This window comes from Zea mays, chromosome 5 (genome assembly GCF_902167145.1).
Source record: "Zea mays cultivar B73 chromosome 5, Zm-B73-REFERENCE-NAM-5.0, whole genome shotgun sequence".
NCBI classification, from domain to species: Eukaryota; Viridiplantae; Streptophyta; class Magnoliopsida; order Poales; family Poaceae; genus Zea; species Zea mays.
This window is the reverse complement of record NC_050100.1, coordinates 19,802,363-19,824,966: the sequence shown is the minus strand read 5'-3', so window position 1 is coordinate 19,824,966 and position 22,604 is coordinate 19,802,363. Positions and strand designations below refer to the sequence as shown.

At 49.8% G+C, this 22,604-nt stretch overlaps 1 protein-coding gene across 1 annotated transcript; it reads right to left on the bottom strand.

Annotated features, from left to right (window-relative positions):
* Positions 1-9,765: 9,765 nt before the first annotated feature.
* LOC103626061 (tyrosine N-monooxygenase) lies at positions 9,766-11,801 on the bottom strand. The gene is made up of 2 exons (XM_008646441.3): positions 10,692-11,801; positions 9,766-10,578 (listed from the first exon to the last, which is right to left on the bottom strand). Exons 1-2 carry the CDS (start codon positions 11,709-11,711, stop codon positions 9,946-9,948), a joined length of 1,653 nt encoding a protein of 550 aa, XP_008644663.1. The 5' UTR covers positions 11,712-11,801; the 3' UTR covers positions 9,766-9,945.
* Between the last annotated feature and the right edge of the window lie 10,803 nt (positions 11,802-22,604).

The window sequence follows — 22,604 nt, the reverse complement described above, 5'->3', positions numbered from 1 at the left end:
AATTGGCACCCTTCGCAGGTGCGGACAATTCTAGTGGCGTCAGCCATCGCCGTTGGCCAGTAGAAGCCTTGTCGAAAAGCATTCCCGACAAGGGCTCGGGGTGCTGCGTGATGGCCGCAAGCCCCCGAGTGTATTTCCTGCAGCAGTTCCCGACCTTCGGCGATGGGGATGCATCGTTGGAGGATGCCCGAGGGGCTGCAATGGTAGAGCTTCTCTTCATCGCCCAGCAAGACGAATGACTTGGCGCGTCGCGCTACCCGCCGAGCCTCGACTTGGTCGGGGGGTAGCTCTCCTCGGCGAAGATACTGCAGGTACGGGGCCTGCCAATCTCGATCTGGCGTGGCCCCGCTCTGCTCTTCCTCGATGTCCAGTGCCTCGCCCTCGGGGGCCGAGGGTACCTCGGGCTGTGCCGAGGGTGCCTCGGGCTGAGCCGAGGGTACCTCGGGCTGAGCCGAGGGTACCTCGGGCTCGGGCGCGTCGTCGATCTTGACAGAGGGTTGATGCAGATCCCGGGAGAAGACGTCCGGGGGGACCGTCGTTCGCCCCGAGGCTATTTTAGCCAGCTCGTCTGCGGTTTCGTTGTAGCGCCGAGCGATGTGGTTGAGCTCGAGCCCGAAGAACTTGTCTTCCAGGCGCCGAACCTCGTCGCAGTAGGCCTCCATCTTCGGGTCGCGGCAGCGGGAGTTCTTCATGACTTGGTCGATGACGAGCTGCGAATCACCGCGGGCGTTGAGGCGTCTGACCCCTAGCTCGATGGCGATCCGCAACCCGTTGACCAGAGCTTCGTACTCGGCCACATTGTTGGACGCCGGGAAATGGAGGCGCAGCACGTAGCGCAAGTGCTTCCTGAGGGGCGAGATGAAGAGCAGGCCCGCACCGGCTCCTGTCTTCATCAGCGACCCGTCGAAAAACATGGTCCAGAGCTCCGGTTGGATCGGAGCCGTCGGCAACTGGGTGTCGACCCATTCGGCCACGAAGTCCGCCAACACCTGGGACTTGATGGCCTTCCGAGGGGCGAACGAGATCGTTTCGCCCATGATTTCCACCGCCCACTTTGCGATCCTGCCCGAGGCTTCTCGGCACTGGATGATCTCCCCCAGGGGGAAGGATGACACCACAGTTACCGGGTGAGACTCGAAGTAGTGTCGCAGCTTCCGCCTTGTCAGGATCACAGCATACAGCAGCTTTTGAACTTGTGGGTAGCGGATCTTGGTCTCGGACAGCACTTCGCTGACGAAGTAGACCGGCCTCTGAACGGGCAATGCATGCCCTTCCTCTTGCCTCTCGACCACGATCGCGGCGCTAACCACCTGAGTGGTCGCGGCGACGTAGACCAAGAGGGCTTCTCCATCCGCCGGGGGCACCAAGACAGGCGCCTTCGTAAGGAGCGCCTTCAGGTTGCCGAGGGCTTCCTCGGCCGCAGGGGTCCAAGCGAAACACTCGGCCTTCCTTAAGAGGCGGTACAGAGGCAGACCTCTTTCACCGAGGCGCGAGATGAAGCGGCTCAGGGCCGCGAGGCATCCCATGACCCTCTGTACACCTTTTAAGTCCTTGATGGGTCCCATGCTGGTGATGGCCGCGATCTTCTCCGGGTTGGCTTCGATGCCTCGCTCGGAGACGATGAACCCTAGGAGCATGCCTCGGGGCACCCCGAAGACACACTTCTCAGGATTGAGCTTGACTCCTTTCGCCTTGAGACATCGGAATGTCACTTCAAGGTCGGAGAGGAGGTCAGAAGCCTTCCTTGTCTTGACTACGATGTCATCGACGTAGGCCTCGACTGTGCGACCGATGTGTTCGCCGAACACATGGTTCATGCACCGCTGGTACGTCGCGCCCGCATTCCTCAAACCGAACGGCATGGTGACGTAGCAGTACATGCCGAACGGCGTGATGAAGGAAGTCGCAAGCTGGTCGGACTCCTTCATCCGGATCTGGTGATACCCTGAGTAGGCATCAAGGAAGGACAGGGTTTCGCACCCAGCGGTGGAATCCACGATTTGATCGATGCGAGGCAGAGGGTAGGGAACCTTCGGACATGCTTTGTTGAGACCGGTGTAGTCTACACACATCCGCCATTTCCCCCCTTTCTTCCTCACAAGCACAGGGTTGGCAAGCCATTCAGGATGGAATACCTCTTTGATGAACCCTGCTGCCATTAGCTTGTGGATCTCTTCGCCAATCACTCTGTGCTTCTCCTCGTCGAATCGGCGCAGAGGCTGCCTGACGGGTCGGGCTCCAGCCCGAATATCCAGCGAGTGCTCGGCGACATCCCTCGGTATGCCGGGCATGTCCGAGGGACTCCACGCAAAGACGTCGGCGTTTGCGCGGAGAAAGTCGACGAGCACTGCTTCCTATTTGGGGTCGAGCCCGGAACCGATCCGGATCTGCTTGGTGGTGTCGCCACCGGGGTCAAGAGGGACGGCCTTGACCGTCTCCGCTGGCTCGAAGTTGCCGGCATGGCGCTTCACGTCTGGCACCTCCTTGGAGAGGTTCTCCAGGTCGGTGATGAGGGCCTCGGACTCGGCGAGGGCCTCGGCGTACTCCACGCACTCCACGTCGCATTCGAACGCGTGTTTGTACGTGGGGCCGACGGTGATGACCCCGTTGGGGCCCGGCATCTTGAGCTTCAGGTAGGTGTAGTTGGGGACGGCCATGAACTTCGCGTAGCATGGCCTCCCTAGTACGGCATGGTAGGTTCCTCGGAACCCGACCACCTCGAACGTCAGGGTCTCCCTTCGGAAGTTGGAGGGCGTCCCGAAGCAGACGAGGAGGTCGAGTCGCCCGAGGGGCTGGACGCGCTTCCCAGGGATGATCCCGTGGAAGGGCGCAGCGCCTGCTCGGACGGAGGATAGATCGACGCGCAGGAGCTTGAGGGTCTCGGCGTAGATGATGTTGAGGCAGCTGCCCCATCCATCAGGACCTTGGTGGGCCTGACATTGCCGACAACAGGGTCGACGACGAGCGGGTATTTCCCCGGGCTCGGCACAAGGTCGGGGTGGTCGGCCTGGTCGAAGGTGATGGGCTTGTCGGACCAGTCTAGGTAGACTGGCGCCGCCACCTTCACCGAGCAGACCTCCCGGCGCTCTTGCTTGCGATGCCGAGCCGAGGCATTCGCCGCATGCCCTCCATAGATCATGAAGCAGTCGCGGACCTCGGGGAACTCTCCTGCTTGGTGATCTTCGTTCTTGTCGTCGTCGCGGGCCCTGCCACCCTCGGCGGGTGGCCCGGCCCTGTGGAAGTGACGCCGAAGCATAATGCACTCCTCGAGGGTGTGCTTGACGGGCCCCTGATGGTAAGGGCACGGCTCCTTGAGCATCTTGTCGAAGAGGTTTGCACCTCCAGAGGGCTTCCGAGGGTTCTTGTACTCGGCGGCGGCGACAAGATCCGCGTCAGCGGCGTCGCGTTTCGATTGCGACTTCTTCTTGCCTTTCTTCTTGGCGCCGCGCGGAGCAGACGCCTCGGGAGCCTCTTCCGATGGGCGGCCCTGGGGCTGCTTGTCCTTTCGGAAGATAGCCTCGACCGCCTCCTGGCCAGAGGCGAACTTGGTGGCGATGTCCATCAGCTCGCTCGCCCTGGTGGGGGTCTTGCGATCCAGCTTGCTCACTAGGTCGCGGCAAGTGGTGCCGGCGAGGAACGCGCCGATGACATCCGAGTCGGTGATGTTGGGCAGCTCGGTGCGCTGCTTCGAGAATCGCCGGATGTAGTCCCGGAGCGACTCCCCCGGCTGTTGCCGGCAGCTTCGAAGGTCCCAGGAATTCCCGGGGCGCACGTATGTGCCCTGGAAATTGCCAGCGAAGGCTTGGACCAAGTCGTCCCAGTTGGAGATCTGCCCCGGAGGCAGGTGCTCCAACCAGGCGCGAGCAGTGTCGGAGAGGAACAGGGGGAGGTTACGGATGATGAGGTTGTCGTCGTCCGTCCCACCCAGTTGGCAGGCAAGGCGGTAGTCCGCGAGCCACAGTTCCGGTCTCGTTTCCCCCGAGTACTTCGTGATAGTAGTCGGGGGTCGGAACCTGGTCGGGAATGGCGCCCGTCGGATGGCCCGACTGAAGGCCTGCGGACCGGGTGGTTCGGGCGAGGGACTCCGATCCTCCCCGCTGTCGTAGCGCCCCCCACGCCTGGGGTGGTAGCCTCGGCGCACCCTTTCGTCGAGGTGGGCCCGACGGTCGCGTCGATGGTGCTCGTTGCCGAGGTGGCCCGGGGCCGCAGGCGCGGTGTTGCGCGTGCGCCCGGTGTAGACCGAGGCTTCCCGCATGAATCGGGAAGTCGCGGCATGAGGTTCCGAGGGATATCCCTGCCTTCGGGAGGCAGTGCTTTCGGCCCGTCGGGCCGCAGCGCCTTCCAGGAGATTCTTGAGCTCTCCCTGGATTCGCCGACCCTCGGTGGTTGATGGCTCCGGCATCGCGCGGAGGAGCATCGCTGCGGCTGCCAGGTTCTGACCAACCCCGCTGGATGCGGGCGGCGGCCTGACCCTGACATCGTTGGCGACGCGGTGCTGGAGACCTTGGGGCAGGTGACGCATTTCTCCGGCTAGGGGTTGGCCCGCCCATGCCTGTCCGACGTCCCGATGGATCGGCTCAAGCGCTCCTGTTCCCTCGTTGAGCCTGGCCTGCGCCTCGCGGACTTGCTCGAGTTGTGGGTCGTAACCCCCGCCGGAGCGGGGACCACAGCTAGCTCCCGTGGGATGTCGGCGCGAGGCACCGGCCTAGGAAGATCACCGTCCTCCGGCATGCCGAGATGGTTGCCTTCGGAGGGATCCCCTAGCTCGATGTGGAAACATTCGCGGCTTGGGCCGCAGCTCTCGTCGCCAAGGCTGCGGCTTCCGTCGGAACAGTCAGAGAGGCAGTAGTCACATGCGGTCATGAAGTCCCGCATGGCACTGGGGTTGCCAAGTCCGGAGAAATCCCAACAGATGCTGGGATCGTCATCTTCCTCGGACCCAGAGGGCCCGTAGGTCGAGACGTCCGTCAGCCGGTCCCAAGGCGACCGCATACGAAACCCCAGTGGGGTTGCACTCGCCTCAATGAGAGCGCCCGCCAAAACGAGGTCGTTTGGCGGGTTGAGGCCGAGTCGAAATGACGCAAGATGGGAGTTAGTTGGTACCTTTTGGTCGACGAGGAGCGACGTAGTCACATCGGGGACTGGTTGCACCGTCATCTCAGGTACGAGGGCGACGTCCTGCAGGCTTTCCGCGAGCGCGCCGGCGTCGTCTTCTTGTTCGGGGTCGGCGTGTCGCGGGGGGACGGCGCTTGCCTCCGTCTTGAACGCGAGGTCGACGTCCGGCGTGCCTTCCGCCGGGGCGTCGGGGGCGTCGATTCGCTCGACGGCCAACGAAGCGCGGTCTCCCGCCTGGCCTTGACGGCCCCGCCTCCTCCTCCGTTGGCGGGGGAGAGAACGGAGCGAGCTCGAATGTTGCTCTTCCACCACGCGGGGAAGATGTCGTCGATTCCGCCGCCGGCGGGCGGGTTGTCGGCCGCCATTGTCGTCGTCGCGCGGCGGTGGAAGAAGTATCATGCCGTAGCTGCCGTCGAAGGACATGAACTCAAGAGTCCCGAAACGAAGCACCGCCCGGGCCGGAGAGGTTGCTGGAGACTGCCCATCTGGAGCTTGACGGGGAGCTGTTCGTCAGCACGCATCGGTCCCCTACCTGGCGCGCCAACTGTCGGCGTTTCGAGACAGGGGGGTCCCTAAGCCGACGAGTGAGTGTGCTGCGTGCCCCAGCCCAGATGGGTCGAGCGCGTGGGCGAGCGCGAAGGGGGGAGAGGCGAGGTGGCCGGAGTCGAGCGTGAGAGAGGTGGAAGTCCCGCGGCCTTCGTGTTCGTCCCGCGCCCAGGTCAGGTGCGCTTGCAGTAGGGGGGTTACAAGCGTCCACGCGGGTGAGGGAAGCGAGCGGCCCCAAGAGAGCGCCTGTCCCGTCCTCGGTCCCGCGCGGCCAACCTTCTCTAAGAAGGCCCTGGTCCTCCCTTTTATAGTCGTAAGGAGAGGATCCAGGTGTACAATGGGGGGTGTAGCAGAGTGCTACGTGTCTAGCGGAGAGAGAGCTAGCGCCCTAGGTACATGCCAATGTGGCAGCCGGAGAGGTCTTGGCACCTTGCTGGCGTGATGTCGTGGCTGTCGGAGGTGCGACGGAGCCTGGCGGAGGGACAGCTGTTGGAGCGGTCGAGTTCCTGCTGACGTCGCCCTGCTTCCGTAAGAGAGCTGGGGGCCGCCGTCGTCACAGAGCTTGTGGAGCGCCATCATTGCCCATCCGGCGGAGCTGGCCGGATGGGACGCCGGTCTTGTTCTCCGTGACCCGAGTCGATTCGGGGTAGGATGATGATGGCGCTTCCTGTTGACGTGGCGGGTCTGTGCCCTAGGCAGGGTGACGTGGGGGCTCCTCCGAAGCCGAGGTTGAGTCTGTCCTCTGTTGCCGAGGCCGAGCCCGAGCCATGGGGTCGGGCGAGGCGGAAGTCGTTCGGCCGAGGCCAGGGCGGAGTCCGAGCCCTGGGGTCGGGCGAGGCGGAGTTTCGACGTCTTCCGGGTCTTAGCCCGAGTCCGAGCCCTGGGGTCGGGCGAGGCGGAGTTTCGTCGTCTTCCGGGTCTTAGCCCGAGTCCGAGCCCTGGGGTCGGGCGGAGCGGAGTTCGCCGTCTTCCGGGTCTTAGCCCGAGTCCGAGCCCTGGGGTCGGGCGGAGCGGAGTTCGCCGTCTTCCGGGTCTTAGCCCGAGTCCGAGCCCTGGGGTCGGGCGGAGCGGAGTTCGCCGTCTTCCGGGTCTTAGCCCGAGTCCGAGCCCTGGGGTCGGGCGGAGCGGAGTTCGCCGTGGCGCCTTTGGCAAGGCCTGACTGCCTGTCAGACTCACTCTGTCGAGTGGCACCGTAGTCGGAGTGGCGCAGGCGGCGCTGTCCTCCTGTCAGACTGGTCAGAGGAGTGGTGGAGTGACGGCAGTCATTTCGGCTCTGCCGGGGGGGCGCGTGTCAGGATAAAGGTGTCAGGCCACCTTTACGTTAAATGCTCCTGCAATTTGGTCAGTCGGTGTGGCGATTTAGTCAGGGTTGCTTCTGAGCGAAGCCAAGGCCTCGGGCGAGCCGGTGATGTGTCCGCCGTAAAAAGGGGGGCCTCGGGCGAGACGGAAGTCTCTCGAGGTCGGCTGCCCTTGGCCGAGGCTAGGCCCGGGTGAAGCGTGATCGAGTCACTCGTGTGGACTGATCCCTGACTTAATCGTACCCATCAGGCCTTTGCAGCTTTATGCTGATGGGGGTTACCAGCTGAGAATTAGGCGTCTTGAGGGTACCCCTAATTATGGTCTCCGACAAGACTTTTTTCACGGATCAAGCTCGTTACGAAAAACGATCTAGCGCCGCGAAAGGGGCTACTGTTGGGACTATGCTTCGTCGCCGAAGGTCTTGTAGGAAGAAGCGGTTTTCGGCTGAAGCTGTTCGTATGAGATGACCGAAGGTTCCTCTTCATGAAGCTTCGGAATTTACAAACCGACATAAAAGTAGAATGACCTTTTAGTCCATATATGTTTGAGTCACCGTTGTAATCCCTTATGAGGGGCATAATTGTAATTCCTCACAGGCTACGCCCTGTGCCTATAAATAGGTGAACAGTACCTCTGTACTGTTCACGCAATCTTGTAATCATTGGCACTTTACGCTTGGATTATTGCTTTCTGCTAAGACGAAGGTACAAATATACCTAAATATTATGTTTTAATATTTAGGTTCATATAATAAAATATATATAAAAATATTGTTATTCATTTTCGGTATATCTTTCAATAATGTCTTGTGTTTTGTATTTTACTCCATATTGTTTTTCAAGTCTAACCACGAAGGTATGATCTTCGTGATATTTCGTTTATGGCCTTCGTCCGGAGCTCATTAAATCCTTGGGGAAATAATGCTTCCGCGGACGAAGGGCATTAATATTTAACATTTCATGTTGCCTTGTTCTTAATTTATAGCATTTGAGAACAAGTCCCCAACACTAAAGTTGTGCATTCTATTGGAGGCAAGGCGCATGAACGGTATGAACTTGTGACTTTTTTCAATAATATTGGAACTATGACCGGATAGCTAATTTTCTTGTTTTTAAGATATTCTATGTTTACTGGTGTTATCGATTCGACGGAGTTGCGTTCTCGTGGCGGCTCTTCGTCGCAGGCGGGTTGTGGTAGTAGCAGTCGTAGTCGCCGCTCTGTATCTAGCATGGAGTACGCTATGAGGGAGCAGCAAGAAAAGTTTCGTGAAGAGATGCAGCAACAACAAATGACATTCCTCCAACAGCAATCAGAGTACATGACTGCTTACAACACATAGACGCAACAAGCAATGAACGTGAGTGTCTTATTTATTTTCAACACGGTCGATATTGGTTCTATAACTAACATATTATATTTGCAAAAGTCTTGGTTTCCAGAGCAGGTACAACATCAACCATTTGTTTTCCCTCAATTTCAGCCACCGATGCCTCAATGGGGATTACATCCTCCACCACCTCCACCTCCACCTCAGGTGCTTCAATTTAGTTAAGACTTGTCGTTTGTATCAACCTTTCAAATCTTTACTAAACTTGATTTTATAGGGATTCGGGGTCATGGGCCACAACACGCCACCACTGGTGATACCAGCACCAGGAGGAGCTTATGCAGGGGAGGAAGCTACTCCTGGAGAGGTTAGTTTGACAAACAATTTGTTTGAATAATAGTCATGCATTTAATCACTGTCGTTATTAATGTCTTCTTTTTTATTTAGAATCCAAACCAGTTACACGACTTCGTCAACGAATTTTTCGCTTCTGAAGGTAGTGGTCACAACTTCAACGACTCCGATATGTGATGGTGTTAGTTTTGTGCCGAATTGTGCGTTATAATGGACTATTTGTGAACTTTATGTTGTATGGACTGTTTGTAAACTCGTATGTCGTAATGGACTTCAATTTTATATTGTGGACTATTTTGTGGATTGTGGATTTAATGTTTATGTATTGTGGATGTTGTATGGACTGTCATTTTATGTTGTGATTATATTGTTGATGAATTTGCTGTTATTTTTGCATTTTTTTCAAAAAAAAATTTTGCTCTGAACGAAATTATTAATTTTCAGCGGCCTGCCCTGGTCGCCGAAAATAGGACGTGGATTTTCGGCGGGTGTGAATTTTCGGCAGCCAGGAGGTGGGCCGCCAAAAGCTGACTATTTTCGGCGGCTACCTGGCAGCTGCCGAAAATAATCATTTACTTTCAGTGGCTTTTTTCTAGCTGCCGAAAATAAGTTATTTTCGGCGGCTGGAATCTGGCTGCCGAAAATATAGCCTTATTTTCGGCTATTTTTTCTGGCGGCCAGAAACCGCTGAAAATAAGCCTAAGGCCGCCGAAAATAAACAACGGCATTATTTTCGGTGATTCCTGGCCGCCGAAAATGGTTGTAGCCCCTGTAGTGTCACGTATTTGGTCAGAATAATCCTGTTTTAAATTAGATGAAAAAACATTTGCTTTGTTGAATGCTCGCAATCTAACAAGGTTACAGGCTGCGGCCATGCCCGTGTAGCAAGCTCTGCTGGTTTTTGTTTAGCTGGCGCAAGTGCAACCTCGACTAGCTAGCGGCTACCGTCCCCCAGCCCCGCCGACAGCGGCGAGGCGTTCTCTTCTCCCTCCTATACTAGCAGTGGCGACGGCGTCCTCTAGGTAGGCTCTAGCCCACCGGTGGCACGTACTGCGTCGGGTCGATCGAAAAACTAGTAAACTGTCTATATACAAAGCACGCAATGCAAGGTTATACGTGCATGGTCACATAAATATATCTTCATGACTTATTCAGGAGTTTTTGTAAAATATACAAACAAACGTCGTCGGGAGAATCAGCTGGCCTCGCCATGGCCGCTTAGCTTATTACATATATCAACTACTTAAACCAAATTAAAACGTAATAAAAAGCCTTGATATCATATATATATAAGCTAATAATAATTAACCGGACGCCGCATAGAGATGCACCGGCAAACGAGGCTGAGCTTGTAAGAGGAGCGGCTCAGCCAGTGCTAGGCTTGCGCTGGATTCCTCGAGCCTGATCGCACGGACGCCAGGAGGCTTGCTCCACGCGAACCCTTGGAGGAGCCTTGCGAACAGCATCATCGTAATGGAGCTGCCGAGTGACACCCCCGGGCACCCCCTCCTGCCCGCGCTGAACGAGATGAACCGAAGGTCCGGCTCCGTGAGAACCACGTCGCCGTCGTTCACCAGATGTCGCTCCGGCCGGAACTGGAGAGGCTCGTCCCAGACGTCGGGGTTCCGCCCAAGCGCCAGCCGGCTCAGCAGCACGTGGCTGCCCTTGGGGACCAGGTAGCCGGAGACCACGGTGTCTTCCATGGCGACGTGCGGCAGGTTCAGAGCGTGGTACGGGTGCAGCCGGAAGGCCTCCCGCACGCACGCCTTCAGGTAGTTGAGGCCCGGGATGTCCGACTCCTGCACCAGCCTGTCCTTGCCGACCACCGCGTCCAGCTCCTCCATTGCTTTCTTCATCACCTCCGGCCTGTTCATCATCTCCGCCAGCGCCCACTCCACCGCGTTCGATGGGTTGTCAATGGTTGCAAACATCATCTCCTGCAAAAAAAAACAATGCATGCATGCATGCATGAATGGCACACAACGTACGTTAGATGATGATGAATAATGCAGAACACATACAGCTTAATTCTTTTAGATGCATAACTTACCGCTGTCTGCGCTTTTATCTCGTCGAACGACAAGAAAGGCCGCCCCTGCGAATCCACGAGAGAGACGAGCGCGTCAAGGAAATCCCTGACCTCTCTCTTCTCGCCGCGTTCGCGAAGGCCGTCCCACTCACGGATCCTCTCCCGTATGATGGGATCATGCAGCCTGCTCAGAGTCCTCATCACGCTCCTGCCAGCCTCCCTGTCACCGCCAAGGTCGAGGCCAGCAACCATCCACCTCCACGCAGCGGGGACGTAATCCGAGACGGAGAAGATGTATATGTAGTTGAGCAGCGCGAAGAGCGTGTCCACGTGCGCCACCTCCTCAGGACCCGGGCCGGCGCCGGCGCCGAAGTGCCGCTTGCCGAACACGAGGCTCCGGATCATGTTGCAGGAGAAGTGGCGGGCTACATGGCGTATGTCGACGACGGCGGAGCTAGCAGCCGACGATGCGGCTGCGCTGGCGCTGCTGCAGCACTGGCTGTACAGGGAAGCGACGAGGTAGTCGGCCTCCTGCGCTCGCCGCCGCTGCTGCCGCTGCTCCATCGACGCGGACAGGATCTCGGAGGTGAGGACCCGCCGCATCTTCCTCCACTGCTCCCCGTAGGGCGACAGGATGGCGCCCTTGTACCCGAGGCTGAACAGCTCGCAGGCGTCTGTCTCCGGGCGAGACGCCAGGGCGGCGTCGTTCGTCCTGAGAACCTCGCGGGCTATCTCCGGGCAGGCGACTACCACGACGTGCACGGCCCCGAAGCGGAGGCATAGGATCTTGGTGTTCATGTCCTTGAGAAGGCCGTGAACCCACCGAAACACCGGCTTTTTCGACACCAGGCAGTGCAGGCTGCCGATGATCGGCAACCCGGCCGGGCCTGGCGGCAGCTGCCGTGTTTTCTTCGACGGCCTTGCGTTGCTTCGACGATATCGATGCAGAAACAATAAGGCAACAAGGGCAAGGAAGGTGCAAAGTACTGTGAATGGAGCGACGGCAAGTGATGCATGGGCATGGCTAGGTGCTAGCGCCATGATTGACGACGACGACGACGACGGTGCGTTGCGTTGGGAGGTGCAACTACGTCGATCTGTGCTCAGCTGTGGTTATCTGGGCGAGGCTGCAAGTTTGTGTTGATGCACTTGCTCTATTTATATTGTTTATGAGCAATGTGGGAGCATATTATATGATATACTCCTTTGATGAAGACACTCTACCCTACCTGCTTGGATTGGCTCTCTATCGCTGTTGGCCATTTTGATCGGTCTGATTTTGGAACTCCTTATTACGTATTAAGAAGAAAAATGCTTAAACGACCACTAGCCAAAATATACACTAACAACATCTTAATAAAATAAAAAGATAGAAAACACATGTTTTTCCTGATTCAAACTTTTTTATCCTACTAATGTTTTCGCGAGTGTACATGCCAACTAAACTATACGACACATCTAACTATATAGCTAAAGTTATTCGTTTAAGTATGCATTTTTAACACTAGTAGAAAAGAGCTCAAAGCCTGCGACACCCATAAATTATCACTGACGGTTTCAGTTATCGCGCGCCAGTAAAAAAAACGAGGTGGACCCGGCTTGGGAACCGCCAGTGGAAACCTATTTCCACTTGCGGTTATCTTAACACAACCGCCAGTGGAAATAGGATATTTCCACTGGCGATTGTGTTAAGATAACCGCCAGTGAACTGTCTGTTATAAATACCCCTCTTCTTCCCCCCGACAGGAGCTGTATGCTCGCAGCCAACTTCCATTGGAGGCGATTTTGGAGGTCCAGATTTCACAAAAATACAAGGGGGAGATTTTGGTCTTCATTTCTTGGAAGAAGGTGGATAAGAAAGGTTGGTTTATGTTTCTTTGTCAATTTTTGTTCATTCTTGCTCAATTTTAGCCACATTTTGGATCTAGGGTTTTACATGTGAGAGAGAAGAGTATAGCTAGGTTATTTTCTCTATTTTCTTAAATGAGGTTGCTTAAGATGGTTAGATTTTGTCTATTCCCTCTCCTTTTTCATGTTTAGTTCTCAAATAAGTTTATCCATAACACATATTAGTTGCTTAATGAATGGTGAATGTGTTGTATGGAAGGTTGGTTTAATTATGTTTCAATTGTCAATTATTGTTCATTTTTGCTCAATTTTAACTACATTTTGAAACTAGGCTTTCACCATGTGTTAGAGATAGGTTTGGGTATTAAATTTTTTTGTTTATTAGTTGCTAGGAAAGTTTGGCTTATGTTTCTTTTGCCAAATTTTGTTCATTTTTCCTCCATTTTAGCCACATTTTGGATCTAGGGTTTCACCATGTGTTAGAGATAAAGTAGTTAGGTTGCCTAATCGATCCAACCGCCTATGCTTCATCCTTCCCGACAAAAACTGTGTAGCTCGCGCGCAGCCCAACTTTTATTTGAAGGCCAGATTTCACAAAATACAAGGGGAGGTTTTGATCTTTATTTTTTGGAAGAAGGTCACTAAGAAAGGTTGTTCATGTTTCTTTTGCCAATTTTCTTTATCCATGATATATTTAGTTGTTATGAAATATTGGTATATGTTTCTCTTGCCAATTTGTGTGCCTTGTGTGTTTTATGTTACTTTTTTTACATGTGATTATGGAGAGGATATCCTGGATGTATAACTTATCAAGGCTAGATCCATCATACATATCTGAGGTCCATAAGTTTATTGTTGTCGCTACGAACCATGCTTGGAGAACAAAGACAAAGCACATATATTGTCCATGCATGGACTGCAAAAATGCTGTTGTATTTGATGACACAGAACAAATCCTTTGGCCTCGAAGGGATGTCGAATTGGTTGATTGGTCGAATTCGTCGCAGGCCCAACCGTCTCCGCCTTCTCAAATTGTTGTTCCTATTGTACATCCATCATCACCTCCTCAAACTTCACATGCTGCTCCTCATCCTCTTTCTGACCCTCCTTCTCCTCATCCTCATGGTGGCCCACCGTCTCCGCCACATACATCGCCCTTCAGGGATCCACCTTCTCCACAACCATCTCCACGACCATCAAAGAAATCTAAAGTTTCTATACCAAAATTAGTGTCCCCGTTCGAGAAGAAAAAGAAGAGTAAATCCACTGCTGGCACTGTTTGTTTTTTGAAGGGATTGGACGGAGCCTCACGTCAGACACTGTTGATTTGGCCGATCTCGAGGAGTCCGCAAAAAAGGCTGAGGCAATGGCCGCAAAGATAAAGAAGCCAACTAAGGCAGATTATAAAAACGTGACAAAAAATATGTGCCGGGCAGACCACTACTCACTTCTGAGAAACTAAGGAAAGTCCCGGCTAATATTAAAAGGTTGCATGATTGGTACATGCGGGCATCTTCAGTTGGCATCGACACCATTAGTGTTAATATACCAGCCCATGCTTTTATTGGTTCAAATCAAAAAGCCGTTGTTACATTCGAGGACATGTGGTTAATGATGAACCTTCAGAGACTCGACGTGCAACTTGTAACCATATTTGCATTGTAAGTGTCACTCATACTCCACATATATGTGTTATTATTAGTGAGTTGTATAAATTTTCAATATCTGAAATGCACGTGTGCGTTGCAGAATGCAACATGATCAGCAGGAGATCCTTTATGGTACCAATCCCAATGCTAGTGCCAGTAAAAGGGTTGGTTATCTCAACCCAATAAAGATATGCGAGGATAACCACACTTTTAGAATCGGAAAAGGCAACAAAGCATTACAGGGGCTAACAGACGAAGAAATTGAGGTGTGTATCCAGGATCTGAAGAAGGATTTTGAAGCAAGATATGCCACCTATATAGGACACACAATGCTTCAATTTCAAGACATGGAATCCATAGTGGCCTCGTACAACTTTAAGTAAGTGTGATTTTGCATAAATAAAATTAATAATTTCAATACACATGTATCACAAGTTTGATTCGTACAGGGACCAGTGGATATGCTTCTTCATTTATACTAAGGTTGGAAAGGTGCTGGTGCTCGACTCCTTGCACACCGAGCCTTCGGCCTATTCAAAATTCCTCAGCATCTTAGAGCTGTAAGCCTTTTCTATGCATGCATACTTATATCGATGAGAATTGTAGAATAACATGGTGATTCTATTTGAGATCACAGGGCATTTAGGTTTTATAAGCTACATGGTGGAAAGTACGACACGTCCAAAAAAGGCGCGCCACTAGACATCCATTATAACCGGCCGGTAAGTATGTGAATTTATGAATACATATCATACATGTACGTACATAGGACAATGTTGCAACTAAATAACCAATCTCCCGTTATGTAGTGCCACAAGCAACCACCCGGATCGGTCCTATGTGGGTTCTACGTGTGCGAGTTCATGAGAATGAACGGACGATACATCACGAACCCTAGCAAGGTATTATTAGTAATAGTCACGTATGTATTTATGTCATTAAAGATGCAAATGTGTTATTATTGAGTATAAATAGATGATGTTTATAAACTTCCTTTACAACAATTTCAAAAAGGAAGCCCGAAGAACTTGACTGAAGGTGCATTGTATGGCATAGTTGAGGACCTGTGCACATTCATATTGAAAGTGGTCATTCCCGCAGAAGGGAAATATCACGATGCTTCCGGAACATTAGCTTTGCCAGAGTTTAGAATACTAACAGAAATTAGTAGACTATCTCTTAGCCGAGATAGTTATTAGAGCTTAAGTGAAAAATTTGATGTATATAATGTGTGATGCATACATGGTTGTAAACAAGACTTTGATGTATATAAATGTATGATAGAATTTAATTCCATGTTGCTTTTAACATCAATACTACATGTTTATCAATATCAATATATATATATATATATTTGTGTGTGTGTAAATATATAAATTTCAGTACGAAAATTTAAAAAAGGCGGGAAACCTTTCCACTGGCGGCTAAATAAAACAAACCGCCACACTGGCGGTTTTCTTAATAAAACCGCCAGTGAAAATGCTATTTTCACTGGTGGTTGTTTAAGAAAACCGACAGTGGAAATGCTATTTCCAATGACGGTTCTTGAATAACCGCCAGTGGAAATGGCGATTTCCACTGGCCCCTAGCACTGGCGGCACTGAAAAACGCCAGTGAAAATAGTTTTAGGACTGTCACTATAGTTTTTCTGTGTACTAGTGTAATCTTATATTGTATATCCGACACATAAATAAGAAGCGTTTAACTGTAAAGTTGTAGATCTCTACTAGAACTTTAATGTTGAATGTCTCCATTCGACATTTGTTAATCGTGTAAAATCTGAACCAAAAACTTATATTGAATATTTGGATTTGTGTATACCATCTCAAATTATATAAAGCTTTAGATCTCTTTAGAGTCTACAATTTTAGTATAAAGTTTATATTAGTTCGATCTCTCATGTGAATCTCAGTTCTGTAGTAGTCGACATTTGTTAGTTGCAGATATAAAGGAAGCTGTTTCAATTAGCAGTTTACATAAAATAATAATGAGAAATATCAATAAATACCTACAAATATTTAACTCAAGAGAACTTTATAAACATAACACTCAATACGTGTACAGGTTTTAGAAGAACATGTCTCCATGTGTATTACAGCTATAATCAGGTGGGCATATATATTGATATTCACAATGATATTCATTAAACCTTCAACATTCGTTAAACCTTCTGCCTTCAATGGTTTATTATAAGTAAAGAGTATAACAGGTGGACATATATTGTAGTTCTCTATGTAGAAATATTTGCTTCCGATAGGATTAGTAGTGTAAAATATTTCATAGCTAAATCAAATAGTGGAAGACAAAGTGTCAGTAGCAAAAATAATATAACAATTGACAATATCGTAGTGGTAGACCTATGAAAAAAGCTATAGCAGGTTATTTAACGATGAGAAGAATGAAAAGACCAACCTACTAAACTAATTAAGGCTCACATCCATTTGTTTGCCTCTTTGTTGGTGCTTTTTTTGACCAAACACTAATGATCCATAGATCCAGCTCACAGGGAGTCGAGACCTTGAGGACCTCTCTATGAGGTGCCAGACGGTCCGTGATAGGTCGTCAGACCATCCACGGCAGGGCACTAGACCGTCTACGGTAGGGTGGCAGGTCGTTCGCTACAGCACAGAGAGCTCTCGAGTGAACCTAGATCTCGCCTCTCGAGAGGGACCCCATCGGGGACATATGGTTGCTTTGGGATCGACAGGCCATCCAAAGCGCTTCTAGACGACATAGAGCCGAAGATAGATGAAGATAGGAGCTGGGAAGCTACAACTAGGACTATGCCACATCTGAATCTAATGCATAAGGCAAAATAAGGTAATTAGATTGATTTAATTGGACTGTTTGTTCTCAAGCGGTCGTGCCCCTCCTTTTGATGGAGGTCACGAAACAAAACACATGTACTACCAGCGTCTTTTGAGAAGCAATGGATTTAAGAACTCTAGCCCGATACAAGTCACTAGCTCTTTCAATCGAAGAATATATATTGTCATTTATTTAGAACTTCTAATGCATAAACGATGACAAATACATACAGTCATTTATTTAGAACTTATAATGCATAAAGACAAATTAGGATTGTATATTCTTCGGCCATGATTATCAATATGTTAAAAGGGACAAATTCGTGGTGCCCCCAACTTGAATAAGCAAGCAGACTATGCATGTAATATAGATTCATTGTCGTACATTCCCACACGCGAGTAGGACAAAACATCGGCGACGAGCAGATAGGTGGAATGTACCATGACATTCCTAGAGACACAAGAACGGACGACATTTGTCGTGCCACTTCCCGGGTCGGTTTATTTGGCCTTTGTCTCTGCATAGATCGCTTCCTTTTTCTAGACGATCCTCACCATTCTACTGACCAATTGTGCGAAACGGTCTTCTTATTATATATTTATAAATAAGCAGATTAAAGGTGGGTTCGACACTAATGAGCCGACCAAATGCTTTATATGTATTTTCCTGGCACATACCTTCTAGATGTCGTGGTTTGAAGGTCTAAGGTCTCCGCTACTTCTGGTCGTCCTCGGACCATCTAGGCATTCGTCCTCGGACTGTCCACAAGTAGTCCGGACCGCCCAACCTAAGGTCTCGGATCATCCGGCGCATGCTGGACAAACGATCATGATCGGGTATCCGATATTGCTTACACCTGGTGCCTCCGATCTTATTAGTCTTTCTCCTGTCCGAAGCCTTCTAAGTGACCAGTCCTCATGACAGATTTGACGTGTGAGGATCACCAATGATAATGTTCTTGCCTTTGTCTTTATCAACCACATCTAGCCAAACCAAGACTTTCTTATCCACCGGATCGACTGTGTTGATAGAGAAGGGTTGCCAATCAATCTGTTTTCCTAAAAGCTCAAGTGGCTTTCATTTATAGATGATTGTATTCGCCGATGAAAGACATTACAATCATTGGTGGCATGAGAAAAGGATTCATGCCACTTACAATAAGCAAGTCGTTTTAATTCCTCTATTGGAGGAATTGTGTGATATAATTTAATGTTGTGGCATCAAATATCTTATCACACTTAACAACATTAAATGTGAACTTAACTTCTCCTTGCCGATTCTTTTGAATCAGCTACAGGGAAGAGCAAGCAAAAAGTTTGGTCTTATCAGGACAAACAAGCTCGGTGACATGTAACTCTTTTGGCTTGTCATCTGAGCTACTACCGTCATGATGCTCATCATGACGAGACAACTCTTTGCTCTGGCTTTCACAAGCTAAAGCCCACTGATGCAACTGAGTTAGCGAAAATAAATGTGCACCATCTAATTTTTCTTTCAAGTATGGACACAACCCATTGAAAGATAACCCTGCTAGTTGCTTATCTGCGACATGGATTTGAAAACATCAGCTTCTAGTATTCTAGAATCTCTGGATATAATCATTAACTAATTCATCACCCCTTTGCTGGAGCGATGCTAGATTAGCTAAATCTAACTTATAATCCCGAGAGAAAAAGTGTTCATAAAACTTATGATCTAGATCACCCTAGAAACTAATCGAGTTAGGAGGCAAGGTAGCATACTAAGCGAATCCAGTGCTACTAAGGAATAATGAGAACATGCAAACACGAAAAGCTTCTATGTTGGCCAATTTCCCTAATTGTGCTAGGAATTGGCCCACATGCTTGTGAGTGGCTCTACTGCCTTTGCCTAAGAATTCGGAGAAATCTGACACACTAGTTCTCGGAGGGTATGGAACGACGTTCCATCGAGGGTTGTATGGCCTCTAGTAGGATTGTGCTAGGCCGGATACACCGACACCTAATTTAAAATAGTTTGGTTATTTCTTCCTGAACTTCATCCATAATGGCCAAAGGTAACCCATCGGTCCTCGAGACATGGGGCTTAGGTGTTAGGTTATCCTCATGTTGGCCTTCTGCACTAGGACGATCAAAGGTGACATCAGGTATAGGCCCCTAAGGCATACTGGTACCACATTCCGCTGTCGTGTGGTATGGGTGAACCTTTCTGGCTCCCTAGGGGCCAAAAAACATTCGTCCCAATGCACGAGTGGTGGCATGTTACGACTGTGATGTGCCACAGGTGGGACATAGTAGTACTGCAGAGGTGGGTAGAAAAAATGCATACTTTGTGAAGTACCTTGTTCTGCGTAGGCGTAATGGGATGGTTCGGCGTGGATGTTCGGACGGTTCGGTATGACATTGGATTGTCCGACTGAAAGCTCCCTTGTGGGTTTGGTGGTTTGGATGACAACCTAATTAAAGGTCTAATAGGAGTTGCTAAGTGTTGAATAGGTACTTAGTGCAAAGCTTACAGGGTTCAACACAAGTGAACAAGTGTGATGGTCCAAAGACTGGAAACTTTATGGATAATGGACATCACAAGTAAGATGTAAATTTCTTAAGTCGAGGAACCCAAAGCTAGGGGTGAAGAAGAAGACTTGCAAAGTAAAGGTTGATCAAGTTGAGAAGAGCTATGGTGCATCGAGGATCATGACTTAAGGATGTGACTTACAACCAATGAGGTAATACCTATGGTTATGTGATGTAAGTCACAAGGCTCAAGATAGCTCAAGAAGTGAACAAGGTGATTAGAAGGAGGAGTAGTGTCAAAGCTAGAACCTGAAAGCAACCCAAAGGAGCTAAGTTTATTTTGACCATTAGTTTGGGTTGTTCTTGTGTTTGGATATGTTCTATGTGACCATTGCAGGGTGTTGAAGCTCATAGATGACAATCTAGATCAAGTCAAATATGCAAGCTTTGACTGTTCAACTATGTTGCATACACCTTTTACTACATGTTTGGTACTTTGGTTTGTTCTTTAACTCAGTTTGTAGAGAAAGTACCATTTTGAGCTCTGTTTGAGGAGAAACAAAAAAACTGGGAGAAGAATTGGAAAGAGGTAACTTTCTGAGGCTTATTTAATTGGATTATACTCTAAATATGTTTGTCTAAGTCACAGGAAAATCCTCCCAAGTGTTGAAGTCAAATAGAGAAGAAATGGAGAAAAAAGCACTTAGTGTGCTACTCGTTGGCACACCGGACCATGAATAGTGCCAGTTTGGTGTGCACCGAACCGTTTGCAGTAAACTACGTGGTCTCGAAAAGTTTGGCTAAAATTTAATGGACCATGTACAGTAACCGATCCGGCACACCAAACCACTTTTCCAACGACTAACTTAGGCGTCCAACGGCTACCTGACGGTTCAGTGCCCGTCAGCTAAGAAAGGTGGCCAATTAGATTCCGAACTTGGGACACACGGACCTGGTCCGCTGCGCCCGCAGTTAGCCTAGTTTGTCATCTTTTTGCAAGGAAGGCGCAACGACTATGGGCTCATTTAGGGCTATAAAAGGACCCCTAGGCACCCATATGCAGGGTACCAAGGCTCCTAAGTGTAGCAATACTTTGTAGAATCATTACATATCATTCCCCTCTCCCTCTCTTGTATATTTCTCTCTAGGTTGTGCGTTGGTACATTTATAAGACAAGAGAGAGTAGAAAGGTGCTGCTGCAAGTTAGAGTGGATGAGATCTTGAGCAAGTGAAGGTGTTACTCTGCCAGAGTGCTGTCGAGAAGATTGTAAATAGTCATGTCATCATTATAACCAACATCGACATAGTGGAAGCCTCGATCTGCCATCTGGTGACAGATTTGAGCAAACGGAGGAAGGAGTTGAAATAGACTTCAAGCCAGGTTGGCTAACTCCAACATGGACTAGGCAATCATTTCATGCTTGGCTAAACCACGGGAAAAATTCCTTATGTCCTGTGTGCTTTTGTGTTGTGTTGCTCTTATCTCTGTTTTTGTTTTTTTCTCATACTTTATTCTTGTTTGTACTTCTACTACTCTTATCTTTGGTATAAGTTGTGTGTGAAGTGTAGGACTTTTTGGGAGATAAAGAACTTCATTTCGCCGTGACTACTCTACTGATTTGGATTTCGCTGCATCCACCTCTACAAGTAGAGTAAGGAAAGTTCTAAGTTTTGAGTTATTTTTATTCGCCTATTCACCCTGAGAGCACCTAGAGGGAAAGTGAATAGGTGATCCTGTAAAAATCAAGTCTAAACAACACAAAATTGGTTTAAAATAAATGTTAGTGGGATTAAAACCAAGGTGATACGAATAGAGAGAAGAGATTTGTAGCATCCCAAAAATTCAAATCTTGAAATTTTCTCAAACTCGCTCTAAATTCAAAATGAATTTTAAATTTCGTTTCAAAATGTTTGTTTGCAAGTTGATATCAGCAAATAAAGTATAGTGGTCTAAATTCTCTCCAAAATCCTCCTCAAAATATCCTACAGATATTTCCGCAGTGACCCCCCTCTGATTCTTTCCAGAAATACCGCCCAAATATTCCACTTATAATTCTCCAAATATTTTCCTCCTGAGAAATACCTTCAGAATCATTTTTGAAGTCCCTACAAATATTTTCTTGATAACTTTTCTCATTCTCATACGTATACGTACGCCTCCGGTGTCGTACGGTGTGCTCTACGAGCTAATTACACTTATACAAGAGAAATCCATGTTTATCTCCCACTAATCCTCGTATCCTCCCACTAATCCTCTCATCCTCCCCCCTAATCCTCCCACCGAGGCTATAAATAGAGGGGCAAGGGCCTCCTCTCAAGCCACCGATGTTAGCGTTAGAATTAAATTCGAGTCCGAAAGAGAGGGCAAAAACAAATCACAAGCGAATAAGAGTGGATGACACGGTGATTTGTTTTACCGAGGTTCGGTTCTTGCAAACCTACTCCCCGTTGAGGTGGTCACAAAGACCGGGTCTCTTTCAACCCTTTCCCTCTCTCAAACGGTCACCTAGACCGAGTGAGCTTCTCTTCTCAATCAATCGGGACACTAAGTCCTCACAAGGACCACCACACAATTGGTGTCTCTTGCCTTGATTACAATTGAGTTGGAAACAAGAAAGAAGGAAGAAGAAAAGCAATCCAAGCACAAGAACTCAAATGAACACAAATGTCTCTCTCTCTAGTCACTATTTGATTGGAATGATTTTTGGACTTGGGAGAGGATTTGATCTCTTGTTTGTGTCTTTGAATGAAGTCTAGAGCTCTTGTATGAGGTTTGAAGGCTGAGAACTTGGATGCATTGAAGTGTGGTGGTATAGCCCCAACCACCAAAAGAACTGTTGGTGGAGGCTGTTGTCGTATGGCGCACCGGACAGTCCGGTGCGCCACCGGACACTGTCCGGTGTGCAAGCCACGTCACCAGGCCGTTAGGTTCTGACTGTTGGAGCTTCTAACAACTGGGCCATCGGACAGTCCGGTGGTGCACCGGACAGTCACTATTCACTATCTGGTGCGCCTTCTGGCGCTGCTCCGACTTCTGTGCGCGCAGGCGCGCACTGTTCACTTTTACTGTTCCGTTGCAGACGACCGTTGGTGCTGTGTAGCCGTTACTCCGCTGGCACACCGGATAGTCCGGTGCT